Below are 25,675 nucleotides of genomic sequence, written 5' to 3'. Positions count from 1 at the left end.
GCTGCCTCTCACTCCTTCCCGGCCCACAGCGGCCTCTGTCTATGAGGAGCTCGTAACCCCTCTGTATCAGAGGCAGCAGCGTGGGGCGGCAGGGTGCTCCCTGGAAGTAGGGGCAGCGTTCACTGGCTGCTGGCCCTGCCCCCAGAACTATAGTATAGTTGAGTAACTGATAGGAATTCATGCAGTTACTTGACTGCTTAATCAATATCTAATATTCCTATTCTAGAGTCTAAAAATCTCTTGAAATATAAAGACTTGTGAGAAAACCAATCTGCAGGAGTGGCAGGTCTGTGTTTTTACTCTTAGGTTGTTTATTTTTCCAAAGCAAATAGAGTACAAGTAGTACAAAGTAAGTCATACGAGATGAGATATATTTAAAAATATAGTTTGAGGATAATCTTTTCTCTGTTCTATATCTAGATGTGTGGTAATGCTAGGCACCCACCATGTGTTAGTGTCGCTGCAGGTTAGTGAAACAGTATAACATACGATATATGAGATTCTTATAAATGCAAGATCTGAATTTACCCTTTTGATAGTATTTAAGGTATAAGAGCCACTAAATTCAGATCTTAGTGCAGTTTACTTTTTAACATTTTTTATTACCTTTTGCTATTTTAAGGCAACATCATCTTGTAGACTACACAAATAAAGTTGTTTACCTCAGTAGCACTGGTTTGCTATAAAATGGTTTGAGACAAGTTTGCATCTATCCCAGAGTTTTAAATTTCATTCAGCAAATAAGCATTGTGGGAAAGCGATCTTGTTTCAAAGAAAAGATTTTTTTTTTTTTAACAAGATATCAACGATAGCTTTACCGTCAAAGGAGCTTGGTAGAATATCAGTCAAATTTCTCTTAAATATACTGAAAAAGGCATTTTTAATGAGAGAATTACATTTGAGGATATTATAAATAATGTTAATTTAGTCAATCTTGCACTAATTCAATGATCATTAGTTGGTTGAATAACTTGGTGTTAGGTTCCATTACTCTTGGAATCACTAAGCAGATCTGAAGAGCTCTGTGTAAGCTCGACAGCTTCTCTTTCATGAACAGGAGTTGATCCTATAAAACGCGTACTACTTCTCCCACCTTTTCTCTCTAATATCCTAGGGTTTATGGCTACAACAGAACTACCAATATAAATGAAAAGTAATTCAGCATTTTCATCAGAACAAAATAGTTGAAGGAGCATCAGAACTCACATTGGAAGCCTTCTTATTTTTTCCATCAATCAAGGAAATCCAGCGTGTGCTCCTTTTTTGTTTAGCTCCTCAACCATGATACAAATATAGTGCAAGGTGGAGCTACAAAGATTTTTTTTCCAAAAAGGATTTTTAGAATGATTTTTCAAAATATCCGCCTTTTACCATTTATCTAAATTCAGATGGCAGTTTCCAAATGATAGCAGAATTATGTTGCCAAAGCTTATGTAATGAAGAGTGTTTGGCTGCCATATAGAGGAATAGGGACACTTGACTCTCTAGAGTCATTACCATCCTGAGTGACCAGGGCTTCAGCTTCTAGGAAGAAAACATATAGACAGCAACTATGTGATCTAGTATTTATATGCTGAAAAAGCACAAAAGATTTATGTTGTGTTTGTAATGTGCTCACCTGATTGAGGGGAAAGTAAATTTCCTCTTTGAGTAGTGTCCTCTTTCAGCTCTCAATCACAGATATTTTTCTGCTAACAGTGCCATGTGCGTCTTTGTGTCAGACACAGAGCCTATATAAGGAACCATGGGCAAATTGCCCTCAACTTCTTCTCATCTGCTTCGGCCTGAGACAGCCCTAGCTGCTTATCTTGAGCATGCTTTGGCTAGTTTCCTGTTGTTGTTGCTTGTTAAGATTAGTTAGTTATTGATAGTAGTCAGAGGATTAGGTTTTAGGTTTTTCCCCTCCCTCACCCCTCTTTCTCAATAGGAAATCTAGTTTTCCTGACAGGTATGCCTGGCTTTCTAGGCTTCAAACGCTGTTGCTCCTGCTGAGAGAGACTTCTTGTGCGTAACAGCCACTCTGAGTCCATTGTTTGGGGAGTCCTGTCTCCTAGTAGTGCAATTTCTGCCTAGCCCTCAAGTTCAGCGCATAAAAAAACAGAGCGACTAAGCTCAGACTTCTAATCACTGATGCAGATTCCCCTTCCTCTTTGGTGCAGGCTTTTTCTAAGGAGAGTTTGAGAGGCTTCTGAAAGGGTTTCCTGACAGAGAAGTATGGCTTCTCACCTGAAGGAGCCAGCTCTGAAAAAGCCCATTTCCTCTTGTGGCTCGGTACTGTTTCAAAGGGCTCCTCCTGTACAGGACCCTGAATTTTAGGGACAGATGGGGGTTTGACAGGGCTTTGATACCCTCTACTACAGACAAGGAGGGCAAGCCTAAGCACCCTGGCCTGGTACTATCAGGCTCAGTCCCGCTGTCCATACTTGACCATTTGGTACCTTAGGTACCAAGCAAGCAACACTGCTGAACTCTGTCAGTGCCTACATCAGTGTGTCCACCATCAGTGATACTATCAGTATTAGCACCACATCCTGTTACTGTGTTGGTACTGATTTCCTACTCCATCTTGCAAAAATCTAGTTATATGTGGCACCATCAGTCCTTAATGGATGAGCTGTAATCCCTGCTCCTCGTGGATACCAAGTGACTTTTGGTACTGAGTAGGGATGCTAAAATTAGATTACTCGTTAATCGAATAGTCAGTGGAATTTCGAGTGACGATTTGATTAGTTAATAGCCAGCTCTTCTGCTTTGAAATGTAGCAAGAGCCCGCTCTGCTCTTTCAAAGATTGAAATGCCGCATGGAGCCTGGGGCTAGCGGCGGACTCTGATCCCACACTTCATGCAGCGTTTCTGCTTTGAAATGGACAAGAGCCCCAATGGGGACTCTTTTTTACATTTCAAAGTTGGAACCCAATGCTGATCCCCTGACCCCTTTCCCCCCCCCAATGGAGCTGAGGGAACCGACTTTTAAACTGGTTCCCCCAAGCATCCCCTCCCTTCACCTCCCTTGCTACCTCTTTTTCTGATAGATGCAGCAAGGTGTGTGTGTGGGGGGGGAAGCAACCAGTCAACTAGTGTCGACTATCCGATAACCTAGAAGGACCTGGGGTGCTTCACCTGTGCATCCCTGTGTAGCTTTGGTCTGGTATGAGGAGGCCTAGGATGTATATGTGGGCTAAACAGGCACTACTAGTGGGAAAAATCTCCAGTATACGGTTTGAGATTAACATCCCTAATGCGCATGTGTAATATCAGTTAATTGAATAGTCGATTAACCTCATGAGTTGTTGTTGGTTACTCGACTATTCTATAGTCCACGGGGGTGAGGCTGGCAGCCAGTGCACTCCGGCCCCACTCTCAAGGAGCCCCCTGCTATCCTATGCTGCTGCCTCCGTAAAACCAGCTCCCCTCGTGGACCAGCTGCCTTTGGCCCCACCCTGCTGCCTCTGATACAGAGGCAGCAGCATGGGGTGGCAGCAGCTCCTGTCCAGGAGGGTGGTCTGATCTCCCATATCTGGTGTGAGCCAGAACTGAACTGGGCTGCCTGTTCACCTAGCTCCTAATACACTTTAAATGCAGAACCGCAGCAGGAATAAGTCCTGGACCCGGCGCAAGCTGGTACTGAGCCGGGCTGCTGGCCAGCCTGTTAAAAAAAATTTCCTGGCAAGGTTGGGGGAGAAATGTGTGTAGTCTATAGCATTAACCTATATGCTTTTGCTTATCGATTGATCGATTACACTATTAATCTCTCTTCTGTCGGCACCTAACACAGAATGCAAATATAAATAAATAGACCAAGAAATTAACTGATGAAATAAGGATGGAAAATCCCATTTAATTAGTTACTGGTTAAATGCATTGTTTAACTGGTTAACCTGTTTAAAGGTGGGGAGGCATGTGAGGAACTGCTCCAGCCCCTGTTGGTTAATGATAAACCGGAACTGCTAAGCATTACCTATTAAGGGATGCTTACTGGTTAACCTTTCACATACAAGTTTTAAAATATTGAATTTCTTTGGAGTTTTAGCATAAGTGTACGTTTTACTCTAGGTAAAAGCATTCATATGTTTTCTTTTCTTCAAAAATAGCAATTCGTTTTTCTGCATTTTTTTTTAAATAAAATTTTATGGAATAGCCTTAGTCTCCTGCTTCCCTGCAGCACTAAAATGTAGTCTGAGAATCATTGTTTTCAAGGAACTCTCTAATGCACTTATTCCTACACAAGTGAGAGCAATCATATGGTTCTAATTTTAAAAACAAAATCTGGCTACTTTCATATCTTTAATAATCTATACTGTTTCAATATTTCAAAAGCTATACCTTTATAATAAATACTAATTCTACTTACACAGAATGCACATGCAGCTTTAACCTTTTTCATTTGTTATGGGAAAAGACAGGAAGTACACAATCTGTAATTTATTCAATCAAGTAATTCCTATTTGAATTGATACTGGCATTTAAGAGACTTTCTAATGTCATTTGGTTAAAAAGAAAAATAAAAACAAAGGTTACCCATCTTGTAAGAACATTCAAAATGTTTGTTTAGTCAGTATTCCAGTCCTGGGGGAATTCTGCAATTTTATTACAGCTCCAAATGCAGCAATTGTAGAATTCCCCCAGGACTAGTATTTGATTAATATACATTTCACACAGAAATTAATTTAAAGGGAACTGTCCAAATTTAGATTGATCTGAAATTTACATAAACATTGGTCCAATAAGCCTGGTACTCCAGAAGCTATTTGTTACACTAAAGTACTCTGATTAACAATTTACATATTACTTTTAATAAGGATTTCCCAGATAGTGTATTTTTAATATTTAAATTTAGGAGCTTTACTAAATATGGTTTGTGGCACCTTCATTACCTACTGCATAATCTTTTCCTTATTTGTAAATTTGTTTTACTGTGATTAAAATTTTTGTTCTACCAATTTCTGCTTTATTCCTAATTTTTTTTTCTTTTATCACTTTTTGGCATCTGGTAGAACTAAATATTGGCATATCTTTGGGCATAATTAGACACATTCTAGTATTTTTCTGATGAATTAGTTTTACCTACTATACTCATAAATAAACACATCTACCTACCATCATGAACTAAAATAACTATTAAATGCAGGATGATTGTTACTTGTTAACAGGCAGACTGGGGTGGTACTCTGCCTCCGCCCATGTTAAATTGTTAATCAGTTAAACGTAACATTTAACTGGTTAACTGATTAAACAGGATTTTACATCCTTAACAGTCTATAAACTTAAACTAACTTAATTATAAATTAAAATATAAATACATGGATAGCTCTAGCTATTTAGGCTGTAGGCTTTTCTATATTAACCAAAGACAGCTGCACAAAAGTCTCCACTGGGATACTTGTGACTAGAGATGTGAAAGAGTAGTCGAGTGTTTAACCGATAAGACTGGGATTATCAATTAATCTAGTAGACTCCCCCCATCCCCATTGCTGCTTCTGTATCAGAGGCAACAGAGGGGGGAGCAGAAGCTGGTGCTGGGGGCAGCTGGCTTAAAGGCTATCCTAATATCTCCAGATTTACACTTCCAGATACAGATTGAACCTCTCTAGCATGGCACACTCTGGTCTGTCAACAGCTGTCTGGCATGATTTTAGTTAGCTGGATGTCCACTTATCATGGGTACGGCCAAATTTCCAATGATTCTATAAAGTGTATTTACTGCCACCAGTCCTAGCACTCAGCATTCTGTGCTGTTCTTTAGCTCTAATTTACCCCTAAATGTCTTCTAAGAGCCTTGTAAGCAGTGGAAGTGTTGGTAATGTTGCTAGACAATACTGATCCCCATAGTTCGGCAAATTCTCTGCTTCGGCACCAGTCAGGTCCCAAAGGTGCCAGACTAGAATTCAACCTGTACAACATTCTATTATTATAGAAATTTTACTGTATTCGTAAACCTCTGTATGTTTTATGTATTTATTAGGGCTGTCAAGAGATTAAAAAATGGAATCGCGATTAATCACGCGCACTACCCCTTGGAAATACTGTGGCGGTGTTTCAAGGGGGCAGCATTGCGTGGAGCCGGGGTTACCTGGGGACTCCAGCTGATCCCGGGCTCCTGCGGTGCTGACCCTTTGAAACGCAGTGGCAGCATTTCAACAGGGCAGTGCTGCGTGGAGCCTGGAATCAGCTGGAGTCCCCAGCTGACTCCGGCTCGGTGCAGCACTGCCCCTCTGAAAGGCTGCCCCAACCTTCAAAAGGGGCAGCGCGGCGGGAACCTGAGATCAACTGGAGTTTCCAGTTGATCCTGGGCTCTGCATTGGGCTAATCTTGGAAACAACGCCCTGCCATTTCAAAGGGGCTGCGCTGTGGGAACCTGGGATCAACTGGAGTCTCCAGCTGATTCTGGGCTGTTTTGCACTGCCCTTCTGAAATGCCAGGGCAGCGCTTCAAAGGGGCAGTACCACTCAGCTGACCCCAGGCGCTGCCCCTTTGAAACACCAGGGCAGCTCTGCCCGGAGCCCAGAGTCAGCTGAGGACTCCAGCTGATCCCAGGCTCCTACTGCGCTGCCCCTTTGAAAGTGCCGTGGAAATGCCTTTGATTAATGCGTTAATTGTGCTCTGTGTTAATCGCAGGCGTTAACCTGTGTCAATTGACAGTCCTAGTATTTATATATGTGTAATTATAATGTACTTGTTGCACTCTTTCACTACGAATGCCTGTGGTGAGGGGCCACTTCATCTCGGCCTTGGGGAGGAGGGGTGTGGTATATGGACGTTAAGGATTAGTTGACTAATTGACTCTCTGATAAGCAAATGCTTACTGGATATTTGAGTCGATTAGTCGATTCTCCCCCCTTCCCCCTTGCTGCCTCTGTCAGACAGAGGCAGCAAATTTGGAGGGGAAGATAGAATACTTCAAAGTGGCAGCGCTGCATGGAGCCCATACCTGGGCTCCATGCGTTGTTGCACCTTTGAAACACTGCCGTGGCGTTTCAAAGCGGGAGTGCTGCATAGAGCCTGGGGTTAGCTGAGGACTCCCCAGCTGATCCCGTGTTCCAGTGTGGCATTTCAAAGCGCGCATAGCCCAGTGTCAGCTGGGGAGTCCCCAGCTGACCCCAGGTTCTGTGGAAATGCCGTGTGGAGTCCGGGGTCTGCTGGGGAGTCCCCAGCTGATCCCAGGTTGCATGCAGCATGTCTCCAGCTGACCCCAGGTTCCACATGGCATTTCAAAGCGTCAGAACAGCATGGCGCCTGGGGTCATCAGGGGACACTGAGTCCCCTGCTGACCCTGGACTCCGTGAGGGCGCTTCCTCTTTGAAATGCACAAGAGCCCCTTGTGGGGCTCTTGTGCATTTCAAAGGAGGAATGTGGAAGTGCCAGTCGAGTAGTCAGTGAAAATTCCATCGACTACTCGACTAGTAAATTACAATTTAGTTAACATTCTTAATGCAATACAGCACTCCAACCCTTCACATTTAATAGACTAACCATTTAAATGAGATTTTACATCCTAATAGACATGGTATATGTCTGGTTAGACTAAAGCTATAGAAGAATTACCACCATTCTGTTTCTTAACTTGATGACTGTTTGCAGCCCAAAATTGCTTTGGCTTTTTTATTTAATCATGTTACATTGTAAACAAATGTGTACTTTGCTGTTCATTAGTGATGCTGGGTCTCTTTCCACATAACTGCTTCATATATTTCTCTTTCCCTCTGTGTGGGCATGCACTCTTACTTGTTTTTCTCAGCTAGTATTAGCTTGTATACTTCAAAATTACTATTGTTTTATTTTCAGCCCATGTTTCTGGTTCTTTTCTTTGTCTGTTCAAACTGGGGATGTTAAATATCGGTTAATTAAATAGTCTACTAACCTCGTGAATTCTTATCGGTTAGTCAACTATTCTGTAGACTCTGGGAGCAGAGCTGGCAGCTGCTGTATCAGAGGCAGCAATGCAGGGTGTCAGGCGGGAGCTGGTCCACGAGGGGAGCCCGTTTAAAAACCAGGTCCTCTTGTGGACCAACTGCCTGTTGCCCAGTGCTGCTGCCTCTGATAAAGAGGCAGCACAACAGGGTGACAACAGCCCCTGTCTAAGGTGGGTCTGAGCTCCTGTACCTGGCATGAGCCACAATTGAGCCAAGCTGCCTGCCTGGCTCCTAATACACTTTAAAAGCAGGGCTGCAGCAGAAGTAGGTTCTGGACCTTGAGCGAGCCAGAACTGATCTGTACTGCTGGCCAGGCTGCTAAAAATGTACTGGAAAGGGTGGGGGGAAGGAAATGCATGTAGTCCATAGCATTAACCTATAAGCTTTTGCTAATCAGTTAATCAACTATACTGTTACATCCCTAGTTCAAACTAGTGCTTAAATTCCTTTCAGTTCACTAACCAGAATTTCACCTCTGCGTAGCAGGCCAGCACAATACCTATGTATCCATTTAAAGTTTAATTGGTGTTTAATTGGTCTCTGGGCTTTGAGCTACTCTTTTCCCCTATTTTAAAAGATTAGTATGGTTTACAGTATCTTCCTGTTTATTAATAAAGATGTTAATTAAGATTATTCCTACCTAGCATCAATCCCAACAGTGCTCTCCTAGATCCCTCTGTGCATTTAGATACATTTTATTATTACCTCTTAGGATTTTGAGACTTTTATAAATGGTTTACTAAAATATAAATGTATTCATAGTGTTTCCCCTTTATTCATTAATTTTGTGATTCTAGCAAAAAGTGAAGGCAGTCAGATTAGCCTGGAAAGTTTTTCTTTATGTAACCTTATGGTTGCTTTTCCTGATAGGTCACCCTCTTAGGCTACATCTATACTGCAATCCTCTTGCGGAAGAGCAAATGCAAATGGAGCGCTCATTTGCATATGCAGCACTCTCATTTTCATTTCCTCTTCCTTTCCCTTTCGCGCAAGAGGTTTTTGCGCAAAAAAGCGCTGTGTAGACGGCGCCTTTTTGCGTAAACTTCCCCTCATTTTTTTGAGGAAGAACAGCTCTTGCGCAAAAGGGAAAGGAAGAGGAAATGCAAATGTGTGCTGCATATGCAAATGAGTGCTCCATTTGCATTTGTTCTTCTGCAAGAGGCTTGCTGTATAGACGTAGCCTAAATGTATTTCATTACGTTTTTTCTCTTAATATTATTTTCTTTTATTATTTTGCTGGGAACAGAAACTAAATTAACAAGAAAGCAATTCTCAGGATACTTTTGATCTTTTGAGGAATGTTATTACATTAATTTAGTCAGAAATACTTTGTCCTGTTCTCAGCTACACTACACACTGAAATACTTTGGACAGATAACGTAATCTGTCTCCTCTTCAGTTTTTCCTGTGGGGATGCTCCTTACTGACACAACAGGTAATCCTCACAGGAGGAATAAATCATTGTTTATAAATGCTTTTTCGTGTTCATATGGAATTCCTAGAATTTGCATAGCCCATTTATCATGCACACATATATTCCTTAACTTTTCTGTCAGTCATGTTTATAACTACTGTACTAGTGTACACCAGTCTAATCAAGCACGAGGAGCTGGAGTACCTCCTTCTAAATCTAAAAAAGGCCAGACACCTGGAGGAGCTCAGTTTGTTGGCTTAGAACTGTACAAACGGCTTAAAGAATTTCTGAAGAACTACTTGACAAATCTCCTTAAGGTAAGGTGGCATCATGTCAATTAAATGAATAACTACATGAAACTCAGGTGGATTGGGGTCAAAATCCTTACTGTATATTAAAGAAAACTTTTCCTGCGGGATGACAGAGTGACAACGTGCATCACTCTCCATCCCCGCAGCCCCTCTCTTCTTCCCTCCCCTGTGTTTCAGGGAGCCACGAGCCATGTGGCCTGAGGCCTACCCCTTCTCCCCTCCCCTGTGCTCGGAGGTCCAAGGGGACAGGCCTGGCCGTGCGTGGCTTTGAACCAGACCAGCCACTCTGTGGCTGGGGGGTGAAAGACTGACCTGGCTGCGCTGCAGCTTGGGAGGGGGTGTAAGGGAGAAGGGGGGCCTGAGGAGGAGAGGGAGGAAGAAGGGGGAAATGGGGGAGGGGAGGGAGAAGGGGCCCAGGGTGGCGCAGCCCCAACCCAGCTCTCCCCAGTGGCTGGGACAAGAGTCGGGGTTGCCTACCCTTTGCAAGATGGGAATGGTGAGCTCAGTGAGCAGGGGACACAGCCCCCCAGTAGTACATTAAAGCTAAAAATATCAGAAAACATTGCCAGTAAAATTGAGTGATTTGATTTGTAGGAAATCATGACATTTAACATCTTAATTCTTCCATTAACCTTTGACTCTTTACCTTGTACACTGTGAAACAAACACACACATCACACCATTTGCTGGTGCTCATAATCTATCTGTGAAACTTTAGTTTGCTGTGAGGGTTGCTGAATTTTGTTTATGTAATGCTAACCTCAATATTATCTCTACTGACAAAAAAAAAGAAAATTGTTCATTCGGTTGAAAATGCCCTCACAGCAATTATCAATGATATACTAATAGGACTAACAATTTTTTAGGAAAAAAATCCTAGTTGTTTTTGGAATCTTGTTCAGTATTAAGATAAACCATTGCTTTCAATTTCTTTTTAATTTAAGCAAGTATATAAAGTGTCTAGTGGCCCCAACAGTTAGACTTTGTAGTCATGCAGTGACAATCCAGAGTATCCCATATTGTATCCAGAACATTCCCACAATCCATATTAATCTAGTATAAAGAGATACTTCAGTTTTCCCTGTATCCAGTTACATTTTTCTTACCGTCCAGACTTCAACCCCACATTAAAAGCCAGGTCTAATGCTTTACCTCCACCAAGGTAGCAATTTTTAACTGCAGCTATATGCAGGGATATCAAAGAATGAGACAGTATTCACTCTTGACTTTTGGGTAGCAGATATACTTTAGAAATCTAGCACGTGAACTTTTCCACTGTTCCAGGTATCTAGGTGGTATTAATAGTGGAGGCTGTAGAGTAGATCTGGCTCAATTGTTTTTACTAGATATCTAACCCATAACTTTTAACATTTTACTAGGCCACTGTCAAGGAAAGAATGGATTTACTAATACTTTGTTTCCTACATGCAGCCATACCCATTGCTATAGTAAAGATCTTACTACAGGCAACAATGTATGTTCTAAGTCATGGATTTTGGTTTATAGTAGATGATTACTTTTGTGTCTACATAGCTTATTTTTTAATAAACAATACAATGCTGTGTACAGTATTGATGGACTTGCCCTATTTCAGGATGGTGAAGACTTGATGGATGAGAGTGTGCTGAAATTTTACACTCAACAATGGGAAGATTATAGGTTTTCAAGCAAAGTTTTGAATGGTATTTGTGCCTACCTCAATCGACATTGGGTTCGTCGTGAGTGTGATGAAGGTCGTAAAGGAATATATGAAATCTACTCAGTAAGTATTTTATACAACTTCAAGTAGTTTATTTGGTTTGAATTTTAGTAAAAACATTCTGATGGAAATATAAATGTATCCCTACTCTGTTCCTACCCTCTTGCACCAGTCATCTGCTTTCTCTTCACACAAATCACCCCTTAAAACTCACTCTTTGTATGATGCTCATCAGAATTTGACAGAATTGCAAGCTTATGTGATACCTTTTTCCTTCTCCATGTCTAGACAAGCTAAATTGTGCCATTTTATATGTCCTCCAAAATTCATGTCCTTGCTCTTTTTGCCCCCAAAATATTGTTCTGTGCTCTGGTGGGGACTATCATCAGTATTGTTTGCACTTTTTTTTGCCTGGACCTTTCTTTTTCATGCAATTTAATATGATGCTGCGCAAAAAAAAACAACAACAAAAAAACCACACACCATATTTTCCTCTTCTTCCCATTCACTGGTTTTTCATCTTCCACAAAAAATGACCTTTTTCTCCCACTTTGAATGCTATTTGTGACCGCCTCCTGGTCTGCTTTTGTTTTATTTCAGTATTTAATTGATTGTATTCCATCTAAGCCTTTTCCCTGACTGTATTCTTCTGACGCTGCCATTTTCTGGGGAGCAGTCCAGACTATTGAGAGGCTGTCACTTCCAGCCTTGTAACACTGAGTGCCTCAAAATTCTGTGCTGCTGTAGCTCCTTTAGGTGGATGCTTCTAGACCAGTGTTTCCCAAATGGGGTTCCGTGGAACCCTGGGGTTCTGCGAAGTGAAAATAAGGGTTCCGTGAGAAAACTCCATGACAATAATATTTTATGATTAAAAATAATATTTAAGAATTTATGAATTTTATTGAAAACAATTTTCATTTGTGCCACGATAAGTGTCCCTGTGTAATGCCAGCTAAGCCAGAGAGTGGGGACAATGATGTCACTACTCAGCGCTGTGCACGCAGTCAGTCAGTGGTGCAATTGCCTGTTATATATCATATATAAGACTGTTTTTAGGGGTTCCGCAAAATTCTTTTGAGTTTAAAAGGGTTCCATGACCAAATAAAATTGGGAAATACTGCTCTAGACAGCATACAAGCATGCACTGGTTGTGTCTGTTTTTAGGAACTCTTACTCAGCAACTCTGATTCCAGCAGGCTTCTTGTTATACCACTGCCATGTTGTGGCCTCCACCAGCCTTGGTTACACCTAGAAAGGTGACTCAAAACCCACCAGTCCTAAATTTACCTAAAATCATGTGTTCTGCGATATCCAACCCTCTCCTGGACCATTCAGGGAGAGATTATGGTTCTTTTGTTTTGTTAACATTCACTTTTGATTACAAGTAAAAACAAGATTTTTAACAAAATGAGATAGCATTTTGAGTGAGTCAAGTAAAAAGGATAGTTAGAAATAGTTACAAGAAAATAACAGTGGAAAAACACTTCCAAGGGGTTAAGATTAAACAAAACAAGCTACAACCTTTGATTGTGGTACTTACCTTACCAGTCTACTTTCCTGTAAGATGGCTGACCATTCCCTTTGCGTTTGGTTTCTTTGCCGTCTTAAATGAATCGTAACTTGGGGTTCCTTGCCCCTCTCTTTTATAGTCCAGTACATTTTTTGACTGGATTCTTCTGAAGTCTGCTCCCCAAAGAAAGCTCATTCAAGCTGTAAAGAGAGGGACATGGAATCTCTTGGTATAGGGAGGTCTTATGTTTCTTTCTTTCCCCCAATAGTGTTTGTTAAAATACAAATCGATCTGTTCCTGCAATTTCTTCTCCCTTCCATGCTGCTGAGTAGATGTATCTTTCCCTTGTTGGGTTTTTTGGTTTTTTTTTTGGTCCTATTTGTAAATTGGTCCTTCTGTATAAATTGCATTCTTATTTTCTCTTAATGTAGCCTAATGTATCTTAGAAAACCTTCAAGATGGCAGACCCACATTTCTTTGTCAAAGTTGAGGTAACTTCAGCCATGCCCAGCACCCACTCTTTGATATGAGCTCCAGTATGTTTGTAACTTTGAATTTGTCCTCTATACATACGTCATGCAATAATATAAGTGATCATCATGTCATTCGCTTTCTATTGCTATCTTGCATGACATGGTCTAGATACAGGTTTTTACATTAGTGAGTTGGAGAACAGTAAATTGCTCAGGCCAGCTGAAACTCATTACTAGATGCTAATGAGTTCTTTGCCCTCTTTCATTAGGTTGCTGTTAGACCACAAGCTACAAATCCTCTTCTATTTTATTCCTTGTATTTGAAACAGCCACTCAATAGATATGCTCTGGGTACTCTACATTTCCTCTGTATTACTTCTAAAAATTAGCCTAAACTGTCATTTCACAGTGTTCATATTCTCCCTTTCATTGAAACTTGGACTCATTGGTGAATTTAGATTGTAATATAATGAAGGAATCTTTTTATTTTAGTTTCTGTTTAATAAATATGTTATTGAACTATAAAATAATTGTATATTAAATGGGAAGATAAAAAGAGAGTTTAGGAGGGTGTCTTCAGCGAGTGTTCCTCTCCTAGTTGCTGTTCCTCTGACTGTTCGAATTCAAAGACCTTACGTCAGCCTGTAGCAGAAAATCCCATTTTTTGGTAAAATTTAAGAGTGGAGTATTTATTAAGGTAAGTGTTGGGCAATCCCATTCCTCTCTGGAGAATGAGGAAAATAGGAGTTCATAAATATTGCTATCTAGTAATTTAAATTATAGGTATGGATTTAAAACAGGCGAGCTTTCCCTGAGATAGCTTAGCTAATTGAGACTTGCTGCCATAACTAAAAGCTTCTTAAAATTAAATTCAGAATAATACATTATTTCAGTGTGCCATAAAGGATTATTCTGTGTATATATAACCATTTTCTCTTTTCTTCTTCCTTCCCCATTCTTAGCTTGCCTTGGTGACCTGGAGGGACTGTTTGTTCAGGCCGTTAAATAAGCAGGTACATATTTTATTAATACTGCATTATTTCATAAGATTAATATTGAAATGTCACAAGTAATTTTTCCAAGGTAAACTGCAAAGAGGAAGAGAAAAGGCTTCTGCTTCAATGAATTTTTAGTAATATGGGACATCAGTAAGACTGTTACATATGAGGGAAGCAAAGAGGCTCTAAATTTGTATGCACATTATAGGTATAGTTTAGCACAGAGGTTCTCAACCTTTTTTTCTTTTTTTTCCCCCTGAGGCTCTCTCCACATGCTATAAAAACTTCATGGCCCAGCTGTGACAAGACAACTATTTTTCTGCATATAAAAGCCAGGGGCAGCATTAAAGGGCAGCAAGCCGGGCAAGTGTCCGATAGACACACTGTGATGGTAAATTGCTCAGACTTTGGCTTCAGCCCCTGGTGATGGGGCTTGGGTTCTTGGGCATCAGTCCTGTGCATCATGGCTTTGGCTTTTTTTGCTCTGAGTCCTACCAAGTCTAATGCCAGCCATCCTTGTTAGACCCCCTGAAACTCGTCTGCAGCCCCACCAGGGAATACTGGATCCCAGGTTGAGAACCACTGCTTTAGCGAAGCATGGATTGGCAGGGTTCTACTATATATTTCAAATACAAACAAGGAGAATTTATAAAACCAAAGTTTAGAGATTGCTTATATGTTATAGAAAAACAGTTTAAAAACAAACAGATGCCTTTGTATTTTTTTTGCAGTTCGTTAGCTGAAGTATTGAATTATAAGTTACTGATGCGCACAACTTTCAGTTAAGTTTTCGGGAGTTAAGAGGGAGTTAAGATTTAGCACATTGCCTTAAATCTTTTTCAGTCGTTTGGATTGTCCTGAGTGTGGAAATACATGTCTGAATAATTATTGTATTTATTGATGAAGTAGTTGGTTTTTTTAGTGCATGTTGACTCATTTTAATCCATATTTCAAAGGTAACAAATGCTGTGTTGAAACTGATAGAAAAGGAAAGAAATGGTGAAACCATCAACACCAGGCTGATTAGTGGAGTCGTACAATCCTATGGTAAATAAATTTTCCTTAATGTTTTATTGTAATCACTTGGAAAATCTTCCACCAGAGCCCTGAAGCAACTTTTTTTACCATAGCTGATTAAGAAAGGTTTTTGCAGTAGAATTAACTTTTAGTAATGTAATTTGCCACGTGACAATTTTTAACTTTTAATTCTATCTGGGTGTGGGGGAAGTGACAGATAGTATATATCTCTAAAACAAATTACTCTGTCCCAACTAGTAATGCAACCTTTTCTGTTTTCAGGGGCAAAAATTCATAGCTAGGAGTAATCAGAACTCTAAGCTTGTAGATGTTCTTTCAGTGATGGTCCCTATCTGTATTTCAGTCTTGAGATAAGCATGTGAAATGTGTGTTTAAGTCTGTAATTTTTGCAGGCAGTGTCCATGGATCTGCTCATGTGCTGTAGCTCCTGTTGTAGATAGGGAGGTGAATGATTACCTGATAAGCCTCGCCCTGAATCGCTCCTCTTCAGAGAAGTGACCATCAAAACTGCCTATAGGGCCTGGGTGAGGTTCATGTTTCTGCCTTGTGTAGCTCAAGCTCAGAAAACGTCTCACATAGCACTCAATAAGGCCGTAATCAGATCCAGGCTAGGAATCACCCTCTGCCTTTATACATCAGTTTCACCAGGTAGGCAGTGCCCCTCTGAACACAAGCTTGGGAATGGAGGCTAAGTCTGTTAAGCCTTAGCAGAAGGCTTCACATGAGAACCAAGGGTACTCTCACAGACTTAAGAACAGCCATCTTTGTTTAAAACCACGTCATCAGAGTAGGGATGTTAAATATCGGTCAGTTGAATAGTTGATTAACCTCATAAATTCTTATTGGTTACTCGACTATTCTGTGATCCCGGGGGGTGAGGCTGGCAGCCACTGCATTCTGGCCCCACTCCCAAGGAGCCTCCTCCCACTCCGTGCTGCTGCCTCTGTATCAAAGGCAGCAGCACGGGGTGCCAGGCAGGAGCTTGTCCACTAGCAGAGCCAGTTTAAAAATCAGCTCCCCTCGTGGACCAGCTGCCTTTTGCCCCTCACTGCTGCCTCTGATGGTTTGGCTCTTGCTTTTTTGTTCTGACTCCTTTCAGAAGGCTACTTTGTTCCATCCAAGAAGGAAGAGTTTTTGTTCTCAGCTACCACCTAAGGCTTTGGTGGAGCAGGGGACTACAGAGAAGTCCAAGCAATAGCAAATGCTGCTATTTCTCATAAAAGACACTGGTGATTTGACCTAGGTACCAAAGGTCTTCTCTTACATTGTCCTCTACTTCACAATCTCAAATTATCAAGGCTAATTCTGAGTTTTACTAATGACATGTTTTTGGAATTTGACCAGCTCCCAAGGAGTTTAGGGTTCACTTACAAGACTTAGTGGATGAGTGCAGATTGATGGCAAAAAACTTCCTTTTAAGCTTTGATGGATACAGCAAATACTGCATCTAAGAGGGTGGCTACTGCCATTGTTATAATGAGAATCGTGGTTGCCATTCTCAACTTCCCTAGTGAGGTGCAGAATACCTTCCAAGATGTGCCCTTCAATATCATCACAATAAGATTGATGAGTGTCCCTACTAGCTCAAACTTGAGGACAGCTCTGCTCACTGGGCACATATAGCTCTTCCCCCAAGAGAAAACACTGTAGATAAGCATAGCTCCTCAACCATTATACCACCATTGTCCTCAGGAGGCACCATGCAAGAGATAGAGGGTCTCTAAATCCAGTAACCCAGCCTTTGCTACATCCATCGTATCTTACTCTAGCCCCCAAGTGAAGAGTTTCTTTTGATGGAGCTGTCAAGGGCAACATCAGTTTATTGATACCACTTAGTACACTTCCACTGATATATGAGGCTGCCTTACTCAATTTTCCAAAAACTGGAGGGCCCTAACAACAAACAAATGGTATTAGAGATTGTTTGTGGCTGCTGTTTGATGGTTTCTAGTACCTCTTAGCCATAAACCCCCTTCCTAATTCCTTTTCAGGGCCCACTGTCATAAGCAGATTCTGCACCAAGAGGTGAATTCCATTCTCCCACCAGAGCCATAGCAAGGGTTCCATCTCAACATCCAGGGAAGAGTTTCTATTCATCTTATTATTTGATCCCTAAGAAGTATGGGAGGTGGAGGCCAATTCTCAGTTTGACACAGTTGAATAGGTTCATTCAAAAACTAAAATTCAGCATAATACCTTTGGAATCCATAATTCTCCAGTTAACGGACACATGGTTTATAGCTCTTAACATGTAGTCCCCATAGGAGTTTCCTTGGGTTCCTCTCTGATCACGAACATTATGAATTCAGAATCCACCCTCTTTGGTCTTGTTTCAGCACACAGGGTTTTTACAAAGGTTTTTCAGTTGTGGCCGCTTGAATGAGAAGAGAGGGATTTATAATCTTTCCTTACCTCAGCAACTGGCTTCTGATAGGTAGTTCCTACAAGGAAAGTTCAGTGGGCAACCGTTGTTGTGCTCAGCCTTCTGCCTTTCCTCTGATATGCCACAGGACTACTAATTATTAACAACGATGAGATTCATACATTTTATGCATGAGATGTTGGCCTCGACTACAACAAAAATGTATTGACATCTCGAAAGATTCAGGCAATGAGTGCTCTGATCAGGTCACTCTCAGACCCAGATCAATCAATCAAAACTTGCCTTTCCCTCCTTGGCCACATGACCTTATTCATATACTTGATGCCACTTGCCAAGATTTATCTTTGCTGCATACAAGCCTGGCTTCTCTTCATGCCCACATCAAGAAGGGTATCTTAAATGGTAGATGACCGTTCCATCCCAAGTTTTTTTTGGTGAACAAAACAGGAGAAGGCTCAGGTGGCAAATCCCTTTCCTCACTCAACCTCCTGTGGTAACCATTGTTAGCCTCCCTTTGGGTTGAATAGCTCACATGAATTATCATATGGAACAAAATATCTAGGCTCTATGGACGTCCTAGAACTGGGAAGTCCATCAACCTTGCAAACCCTTCCTCTCACTCACCCAATCCATAAATGTCCAACTAATATCAAACAGTATTATAGATAGTGGTATTTTATGCAAGTAATTGTGTGTGTGTGGTGGAGGGCAGCAGCCCATGGTGATATCTCTCCCTTTGTGTATTGAAGTAGTCCCTTCTGTGGAATTGGTGCATCAACAATCACATAACCTTACTAGCAACATATTTACCAAAGGTATAAAACTCTTTAGGGGACAGGTTAAGCAGACATTTTTTCCTCAGTCACCAGCGGAGGAGTCATAATTCAGTTCTTGAAGGCATCTTCATCCAGAGGGCAATTCCAGTCTAAGAACTTTTTGTCTACTGAGAGAACAAGAAAATTTCTCGGTGCTATTCCAGAGCAGCCCTGGGAAAGGGTTTAATGGAAGATACCATACTGGTATCCTGGAAGGGTCTCTTTGGGTATGCCTTTTCTATCATCCCATTGATATCACAGGTTCTACAGAATATCCATGAAGACAGTGCTTGAATCATTCCCACTGGGACCAAATGGCTAAGACAGTTTTGAATTATGGATCTGGTTAAGTTCTCAGTTCACTTACCCATGAACATCCTCACATTGCCAGACTTCCTAATCCAGAATAAGGACAAGTTGAAGCACTCCAGTCCAGGATTGATACAACTCAAAGCCTGGCATTTAATGGGTATCAGAAATAGTGTGCTCGTGTTCTAAAAGGGTGCAATCCATCCTTATTCAAAATAGCAAAGACTCTACAAGAAGCTGTTACTCAGGAAAATGGAAAAATGTCTTAATTTGAACTCTCAAATTCATCTGCAAAATCTGCTAGATCTCTGCTATCATAGTGTATCATCTTATGCTTAAATCTTCAGATTTTCTTCTGATTCTCTGCAAGTGTATTTAGCAGTGATTGTCACTTTCTCTCCTCCAATCAACAGCCATACTATATTCATTCATTCTGTCACAACTGAATTGCTGAAAGGGACTATTAAATCCTTTACACCATTGGTGAAAATTACACCTTGGTGGGACCTCAGTTTTGTTTTACCGTTGCTCATTAAACCTCCGTTTGAGCCACTGACCTCGTGCTTTGTTGCCCATCAGTCCATGAAGCTGGCCTTCTTAAAAGCTGTAATGTCAGCCATAGAGCTTGGAGCATTTAGGGTGCACCTACCACTATAGCTCTTTCTGTAGAGAGAAGATGGTCTTGTGACCTCACCCTAGATTCATTCCTAAAGTAGTTTTTGAGTTTCATATGAGTCAGGTAATCCACTTGTCTCAGATGAAAGGTGATATTCTGTAGGCATCTGAAGGCTTTAGCCTTTTATCTGCAAAGAAGAAAAGATATTAAAAAGATACCTTAACTATTTGTTTCCATAGCAGAGTGCCACAAGGACTCCTGTGAAGTAAGCTGATCAAGACCCAGATGATGGGGCTTGCGGCCCCAGCAAGTCTAATGCAGGCCCTGCTTGTTGGAGCCCCCAAAACTTGAGATGAAGTGGGTCTTTCCCACGGAAGCTCATAACACTATATATTTTTGTTAGTCTCTGATATGCCACAGGACTACTAATTATTTTTAATGTTACAGGCTAACATGGCTGCCCCTCTGAGATTGTTCTATAGTACAGTCAGCAGCTTGGAGCTGACTGAGGCATACAGTCCTGGCCAATTTTTAATCTGCTGTCTTTGCCAGCTTCTCCAGAAAAACACATTTGTTCAAGGCTGCACTCTTTGTGGAGTTCTGTTAATTGACTTAAAAATGTGAAGTGTCATAAGAGAATGTGATGATTCTATTCTGTTTAAATTCCTAATAACTGCATGTCACTTTATTTTCATACTTTGGGATAGGTTAAGGACATTTCAGCTTCAGTTCTGATTTTCTTTGTACAGCGTATAGTATTTGTCAGACTTCGGAACTCAGCCGAAGTTCATGTTTCTGTGAAATAACATCAATTTTCAGGACCTGTTCTTGTTCTCTCTTTGTGTAATGCCTCGTATAATAGGATACTGTTCCATGACTTGGGCTCTTAAATGTTACAGTAATTCAAATGAGTAATAAAATAAAGACCACTTTATTCAGTAGGTGAAATATATACCTGTTTGAAAGAAGATGAGCAAGAAACTAAATGGATACTTTTGTTCCAGAGATCAAATTGTGAAAATCAATTTATTTTCATGAGTTTTTATTTAGATGAAAACTGTAAGCACACATTGTCAGTTTCATCTATCCTCAGTAAAGTTGTCTGAATTTTTTTTTTATACAGAATAGATTCATAATTAATTGGGGGGGCGGGTCTCTTGGTGCACATCATTGGTTTAGAATTAAGGATGCACTTCTGTGATTCATAACTAATTGCGGAGAGAACTAAACATTCAAAATGTATAGTAGATCATTTAATGGAGGGTCAATTAATCATTGTGTACTTTGGTTTTTAGTGGAACTGGGACTGAATGAAGATGATGCCTTTGCAAAGGGACCTACGCTAACAGTGTATAAAGAGTCTTTTGAATCTCAGTTTCTTGCTGACACAGAGAGGTTTTATACGAGAGAAAGTACTGAATTCTTGCAACAGAACCCAGTCACAGAATACATGAAAAAGGTGAGCTATTATTAAGTAGCTGGAGTTCAGTGCTTATTTCCTAGATCCAAAAATCCATTGGAGGTAAGCACTGATAAAATATTTGAGTTCTTAAGATGATAATTATTGTAGTAAAGCAAAAATACTTGCTGTCTTTCCGCTGCATTTTCAACAGAGGTGTTCTTATTCCTATCTCTGTTGCTCTTAGTTGGTTTGAAATTCCTCCCCTTAAGTGTTTTTACAGTGATTTGAAACTCTCCTTTCTTAATGAGCATAGCAAATGAAGTGATTGCATACATTCAGGTACGTCAAAGGCCTGTCAAATTTCCCAATGAAAAAGCTATTAACTGTCGTAGTGGCTTACAGGCCCCAGTTTCCATTCCAGTACTAAGAGTTGGGCTTGTAAATGGTACCAAAGGGCCTCACTGCCTTTGTTGGTTAGACAAAATCCCCTTTTCATCAAGAAGCAGATTTTAGGAAAAGTTCAGCAGAATTCTCTTTGAGAGCATTTGTTGTTCCAGCATGAGAGGGAAAGGTCTTTTTTGTTTGGTTTGCAGTGCAAAGGTATTTCACTTGCTGCTTCCCCAATGGCCCAGCTGTATTGGAGTAGACAATAGATAGTCTCCTCTTTTGACATTAAAACAAGTCAGAGACATTCTTTTTGGCTTTTGCATTTTTGCTTTAATTGATGCCTACCATCAGCAATCTCTTTTAAGCACTTTTTATTCTGCCAAGTTTCAGAGAGTGATTGTGCAAGCTATGAGCTCTTACATGCATCGGAATAGCAGATGTTAATGTACCCCGAATCTGGTGACCACTTTATTGTGATGTAGTTTGCTCAGATCCTTTGTCCTGCCTGTGGCTGAAATCCATATAGGCTTCCAAAAAGATCAAGGCACATGAAAGAGTGTGGAGAATTAATGTGATTGCAAACAGGAAGAAGGCTGAGTACTGCACACTAAAAATTATTATTAGATTTAAGAATTGAAATGATCTATACCAAACCTTGCCTGTCTTGTTTTTAAGAGACAAAGGCCCAGATCCTCAAAGGTACTTAGGTCTTGATCTATTCATTGGTGTTATCCTAATTTCAGGGTATCATTTGTCTTAAAGTAGGAGCCAGGTTCTCTATGCAATGCAAAGGGAGACTTGTGTGCCTAAGAAAGGGATCCTTGGATGCCTGCAGGCTGAGCTGTGAGCCCCCTAACTTAGCCAGAGTGAAACTGAGAAAGAGGGGCTTATGTGCTAGAAGCTGACCAGGAGCACCTGGCTAATGGGCCACAAATAGTCACCTTCCCCTGTTCAGGACTCTCAAATACAAAGACTCTGAAGTTAGGCACCAAATCCAAGTTAGCCACTTAAGTAACCTGTGTTTTCTGCTGGATTCTTCTGTCATTCTTGCCCCACATTCACTGTGTCTCTGGCCATCTTATATGTAGGTGCTGGGCTGCCCAGATGTCTCAGTGATCTTCATCTGGACTTGCTATTCATGGTCTGACAGATGTCAGGACTTAGGTCTGCTGACTTAGGAATGTGATGATTGGACTGAGCCTCACTGGTGAGAGAGGTGTTCCCTTGCCTAGTTTGAGAAAATCCCAGGGGGCCTGCAAAATCTCAATTTACCTAGAGCTCCAAGTTTTTCCTTAACTGTGGGAAGCATCAGAGCTTTGCATATGCCAGCTAATAGAAATGTAGATGGCATGGGGATTTAGTACCAGTGGCACCTAAATGATATATGTAGGCCCTGGAGACCACATTGCAAAAAACACAACAAAAACAACCATCAGACCACTTCCTTATCAAACTGGTCCCCATAGAAGTGGGGATAGATTAAATAATCTATCTCCTCTGGATCTTCTAGGGCAGTGGTCACCAACCAGTAGATCAGGATCTACAGATAGATCTTGCAGCCTCTGACAGGTGATCCTGACTGGTTTGGCCAGGGAGCTATCAAGTGCTGGCACTTCAGTTGCCTCTCCACCCACTGTCACGCTTCTCCTGCCCTCTGCTTTGGAGCTGCCCTCCTGGGAGCCTCCTGCTTGCTGCGCAGGGTATTGGAGGGAGCAAGGAAGTGCTGATGTCAGGGCTCCCCCCACTTCTGTACTGTATCTCCACACAGAGAGAATGGGATGGAGGGATTCAAATCTCTGTCATTCTCTCACTGTGTGTGTCTGTCATTCTCACAAACACACTCTGTCCTTCACTCTCATCTCCTGACCCAACATACATGGGGGGTTGCTATTAATTGTTTTACTGCTTGCAAAGTGGGTTTGTTTTGGTTTTTGACTGGTCTGTGTATTTTATAATTTTCATTTCTCTCTCACGCTTACATTTAATTCTATTGAGTAGTGAGTTCTACAATGCCTAACCTATTGTGGCTGGAGTAATTATTCCTATGGTAAATGCTGCTCCTGGAAGTGGCTGTCATGTCCCTGCAGGCCCTGGGAGAGGCAGAGCACGAGGTCTCTCCACATGCTGTCCTTGCCTGCAGACACTACTCCTGCAGCTCCCATTGATCAATAACGGGGAACCTTGGCCAGTAGAAGCTGTGGGCTCAGTGTCTGTAGATGGGGGGCAACACGTGGTGCTACAGAGCCATTGATGTACATGCCAGCTGCTTTCAGGAGTGGTGCAGGTTCAGAGCAGGATTTAGCCTGCCTTAACCCCACTGTTCCACCACCTGGAAGCTGTCTCAGTTAAACGGTGCCCAGCCAGAACCTGCTTCCTGAATTCCTGTCCCAGCCCTGAACCTTCTTCTGCACCCAACCTCTTGCCCCAGACGTGAGTCTCCCTGCACCCAAACTCCTTCCCAGAGTTTGCACCCTGAAACCCCTCCTAGATCCCAATTCCTACCCTGGGATAAGCCCAGATCCCCTCCCATACTCCAGACTCCTTGGCCCAAGACCAAAGGATGTACCCCTACCCTAGCCTGGTGAAAGTGAGTGAGGATAGAGGAGGATGGAGTGAGCAGGGTGAGGCCTTGGAGAAGAGGTGGAGCAGGGGCGGGAAGGAAAATGGGTTAAGGGTATTTGGGTTTGAGGTAGACCTTACCTTGCACTTAAATTGAAAAAAGTGATTGTGTGGTTAAAAAGTTTTAAGAACACTGTTCTAGGGTAATGAACCCTACTAAATAGCACTAGGTAAAAACTGAAATTATTGGATAATTTCATTGGCAAGTCTCTCTGACAATTAGGAACAAGTTGGTTAAAGATTATTTGACAACTTTGAGCCTGATTCGTTGGATCAGTTTTATTGTATGCAGAATAAATAGATCTTGTTTATCTCAGATAATGGTCATTATATACATTTTCAATAAATTCCCTCTTCAAAGTGATTCCATCTTCCTTCCCATTTGATTTGATGAAAACATGGGCTTTTTGTGTACTCTAATGAAAACATGATTACATGCTTTGCAACTGTAGTCCTAGAGCGCTCTTGATGCTGTTTCTTCATACCTCAAACTAGAAGGAGCTAGCTTGGAACTTTAAAATATACAAAAGTTTTAAGGGTACATTAAAATCCATCCTAACATAATTGAATTTGAGTTATTTACTGAGTATCAATCAATCTCAGATATATCTAGCTTTGTGTTCCAATAACTGTTGAATCAGCAATTCTTATTTCCCTTTTGATTTATTGCTCTGGCTTTTTCTGTCCTCTCAAAAGAGAGAAGGAAGAAAACCTTATCACACACAAACAAAAATAGTCAGTATTAGCAACAGCACTGAAAAGTGAAGGAATCCCAGTACCGTAAATCCCAATCCAAACGTTGGGTTCATCCAGCATTCATCCTCAAATGAATTCAGTTGAAGCAAACAAACAAAAAAAGCTGTGCATTAGACACCAGTCTAAAGAATATGGGAACACACAGAATACACGGAGACCAAGGGATGTGGGCCTTCAGGAAAAATGCATGCAGTGGGGCTAGATACTAGATAACTGAAACAAATTTCTTCTCCGCTGATTCTTTTCTATGGTCTCACTACAGTGGTAGAAAAACCCACACAAGTTAACCTAACTGTTTAGTTGCTATTAGGTATTAAATTATTTCTCCTGCTTTTTCCTCTTCAGTGTGTAGATAGTGTCGGTCGGGTATTTTGAGTCCAATATCACAGGATGTTTAATTTTTCTTTGGTTTCGTAGACAATGCTTGTGCTCATACATTGTGGTGATCTGTACAATATAAATATCTGGAACAGAATTGTTCTCTTCATCAGTATTAGTAAAATGAGACTCCAAAAAGCAAATTGCACTTGATTGACTCCAGTGGCTTTCATGCCAGGAGCTAAATTCTTGGTGACGAGAGAGGGTATTTATTGCACAATAATTTCTAAACCCATACTACTTATGGTACATGATTGTCCACAACACTTTTAGCTCTGTATAAGCACATGGAGGTTGAAATATGATTTATGATGTAAAATGGCTGTAGTCCGTTTCTTACTTGAAGTTCAGAAATGGACATTAGCTATGCATTGTAATATATTTGCTGAATTAAAAGGAAATATGCTCTCACTCCATGGGAGATGGGAAGGAGTAAAGGTGTGATAGTCTGTGTAGCCATAGGTAAAGGATGGATTCATAGAGACCCATCAAAGTGAAAAATCATAAATTCTGGCTGAGGTTTATTATCTGTTATTACTCTAAACACCGAAGAGTATTTCAACAGGTTAATATTGAAATTTACTTTTTACTTTTTCCTGTTTTTATTTCTTTGTGTATTTCTTCTGTATAATCAGTTGGTTTCCATTGTTATTTTTG

At 41.0% G+C, this 25,675-nt stretch overlaps 1 protein-coding gene across 2 annotated transcripts in view; it reads left to right on the top strand.

Moving 5' to 3' along the window:
* CUL1 (cullin 1) overlaps positions 1-25,675 on the top strand; it is a 93,570-nt gene that overhangs the window by 37,880 nt on the left and 30,015 nt on the right. For both annotated transcript variants that reach the window (XM_075921712.1, XM_075921711.1), the window contains exons 3-7: positions 9,467-9,641; positions 11,230-11,397; positions 14,280-14,330; positions 15,272-15,362; positions 20,772-20,935. In XM_075921712.1, coding sequence (XP_075777827.1) covers positions 9,467-9,641; positions 11,230-11,397; positions 14,280-14,330; positions 15,272-15,362; positions 20,772-20,935 — 649 coding nt within the window. The remainder of the gene's footprint in view (positions 1-9,466; positions 9,642-11,229; positions 11,398-14,279; positions 14,331-15,271; positions 15,363-20,771; positions 20,936-25,675) is intronic.

Source organism: Pelodiscus sinensis, chromosome 2, assembly GCF_049634645.1.
Source record: "Pelodiscus sinensis isolate JC-2024 chromosome 2, ASM4963464v1, whole genome shotgun sequence".
NCBI lineage: Eukaryota > Metazoa > Chordata > Testudines > Trionychidae > Pelodiscus > Pelodiscus sinensis.
Note: the sequence above shows the minus strand (reverse complement) of the source record. Positions and strands in the feature narration are given on the sequence as shown.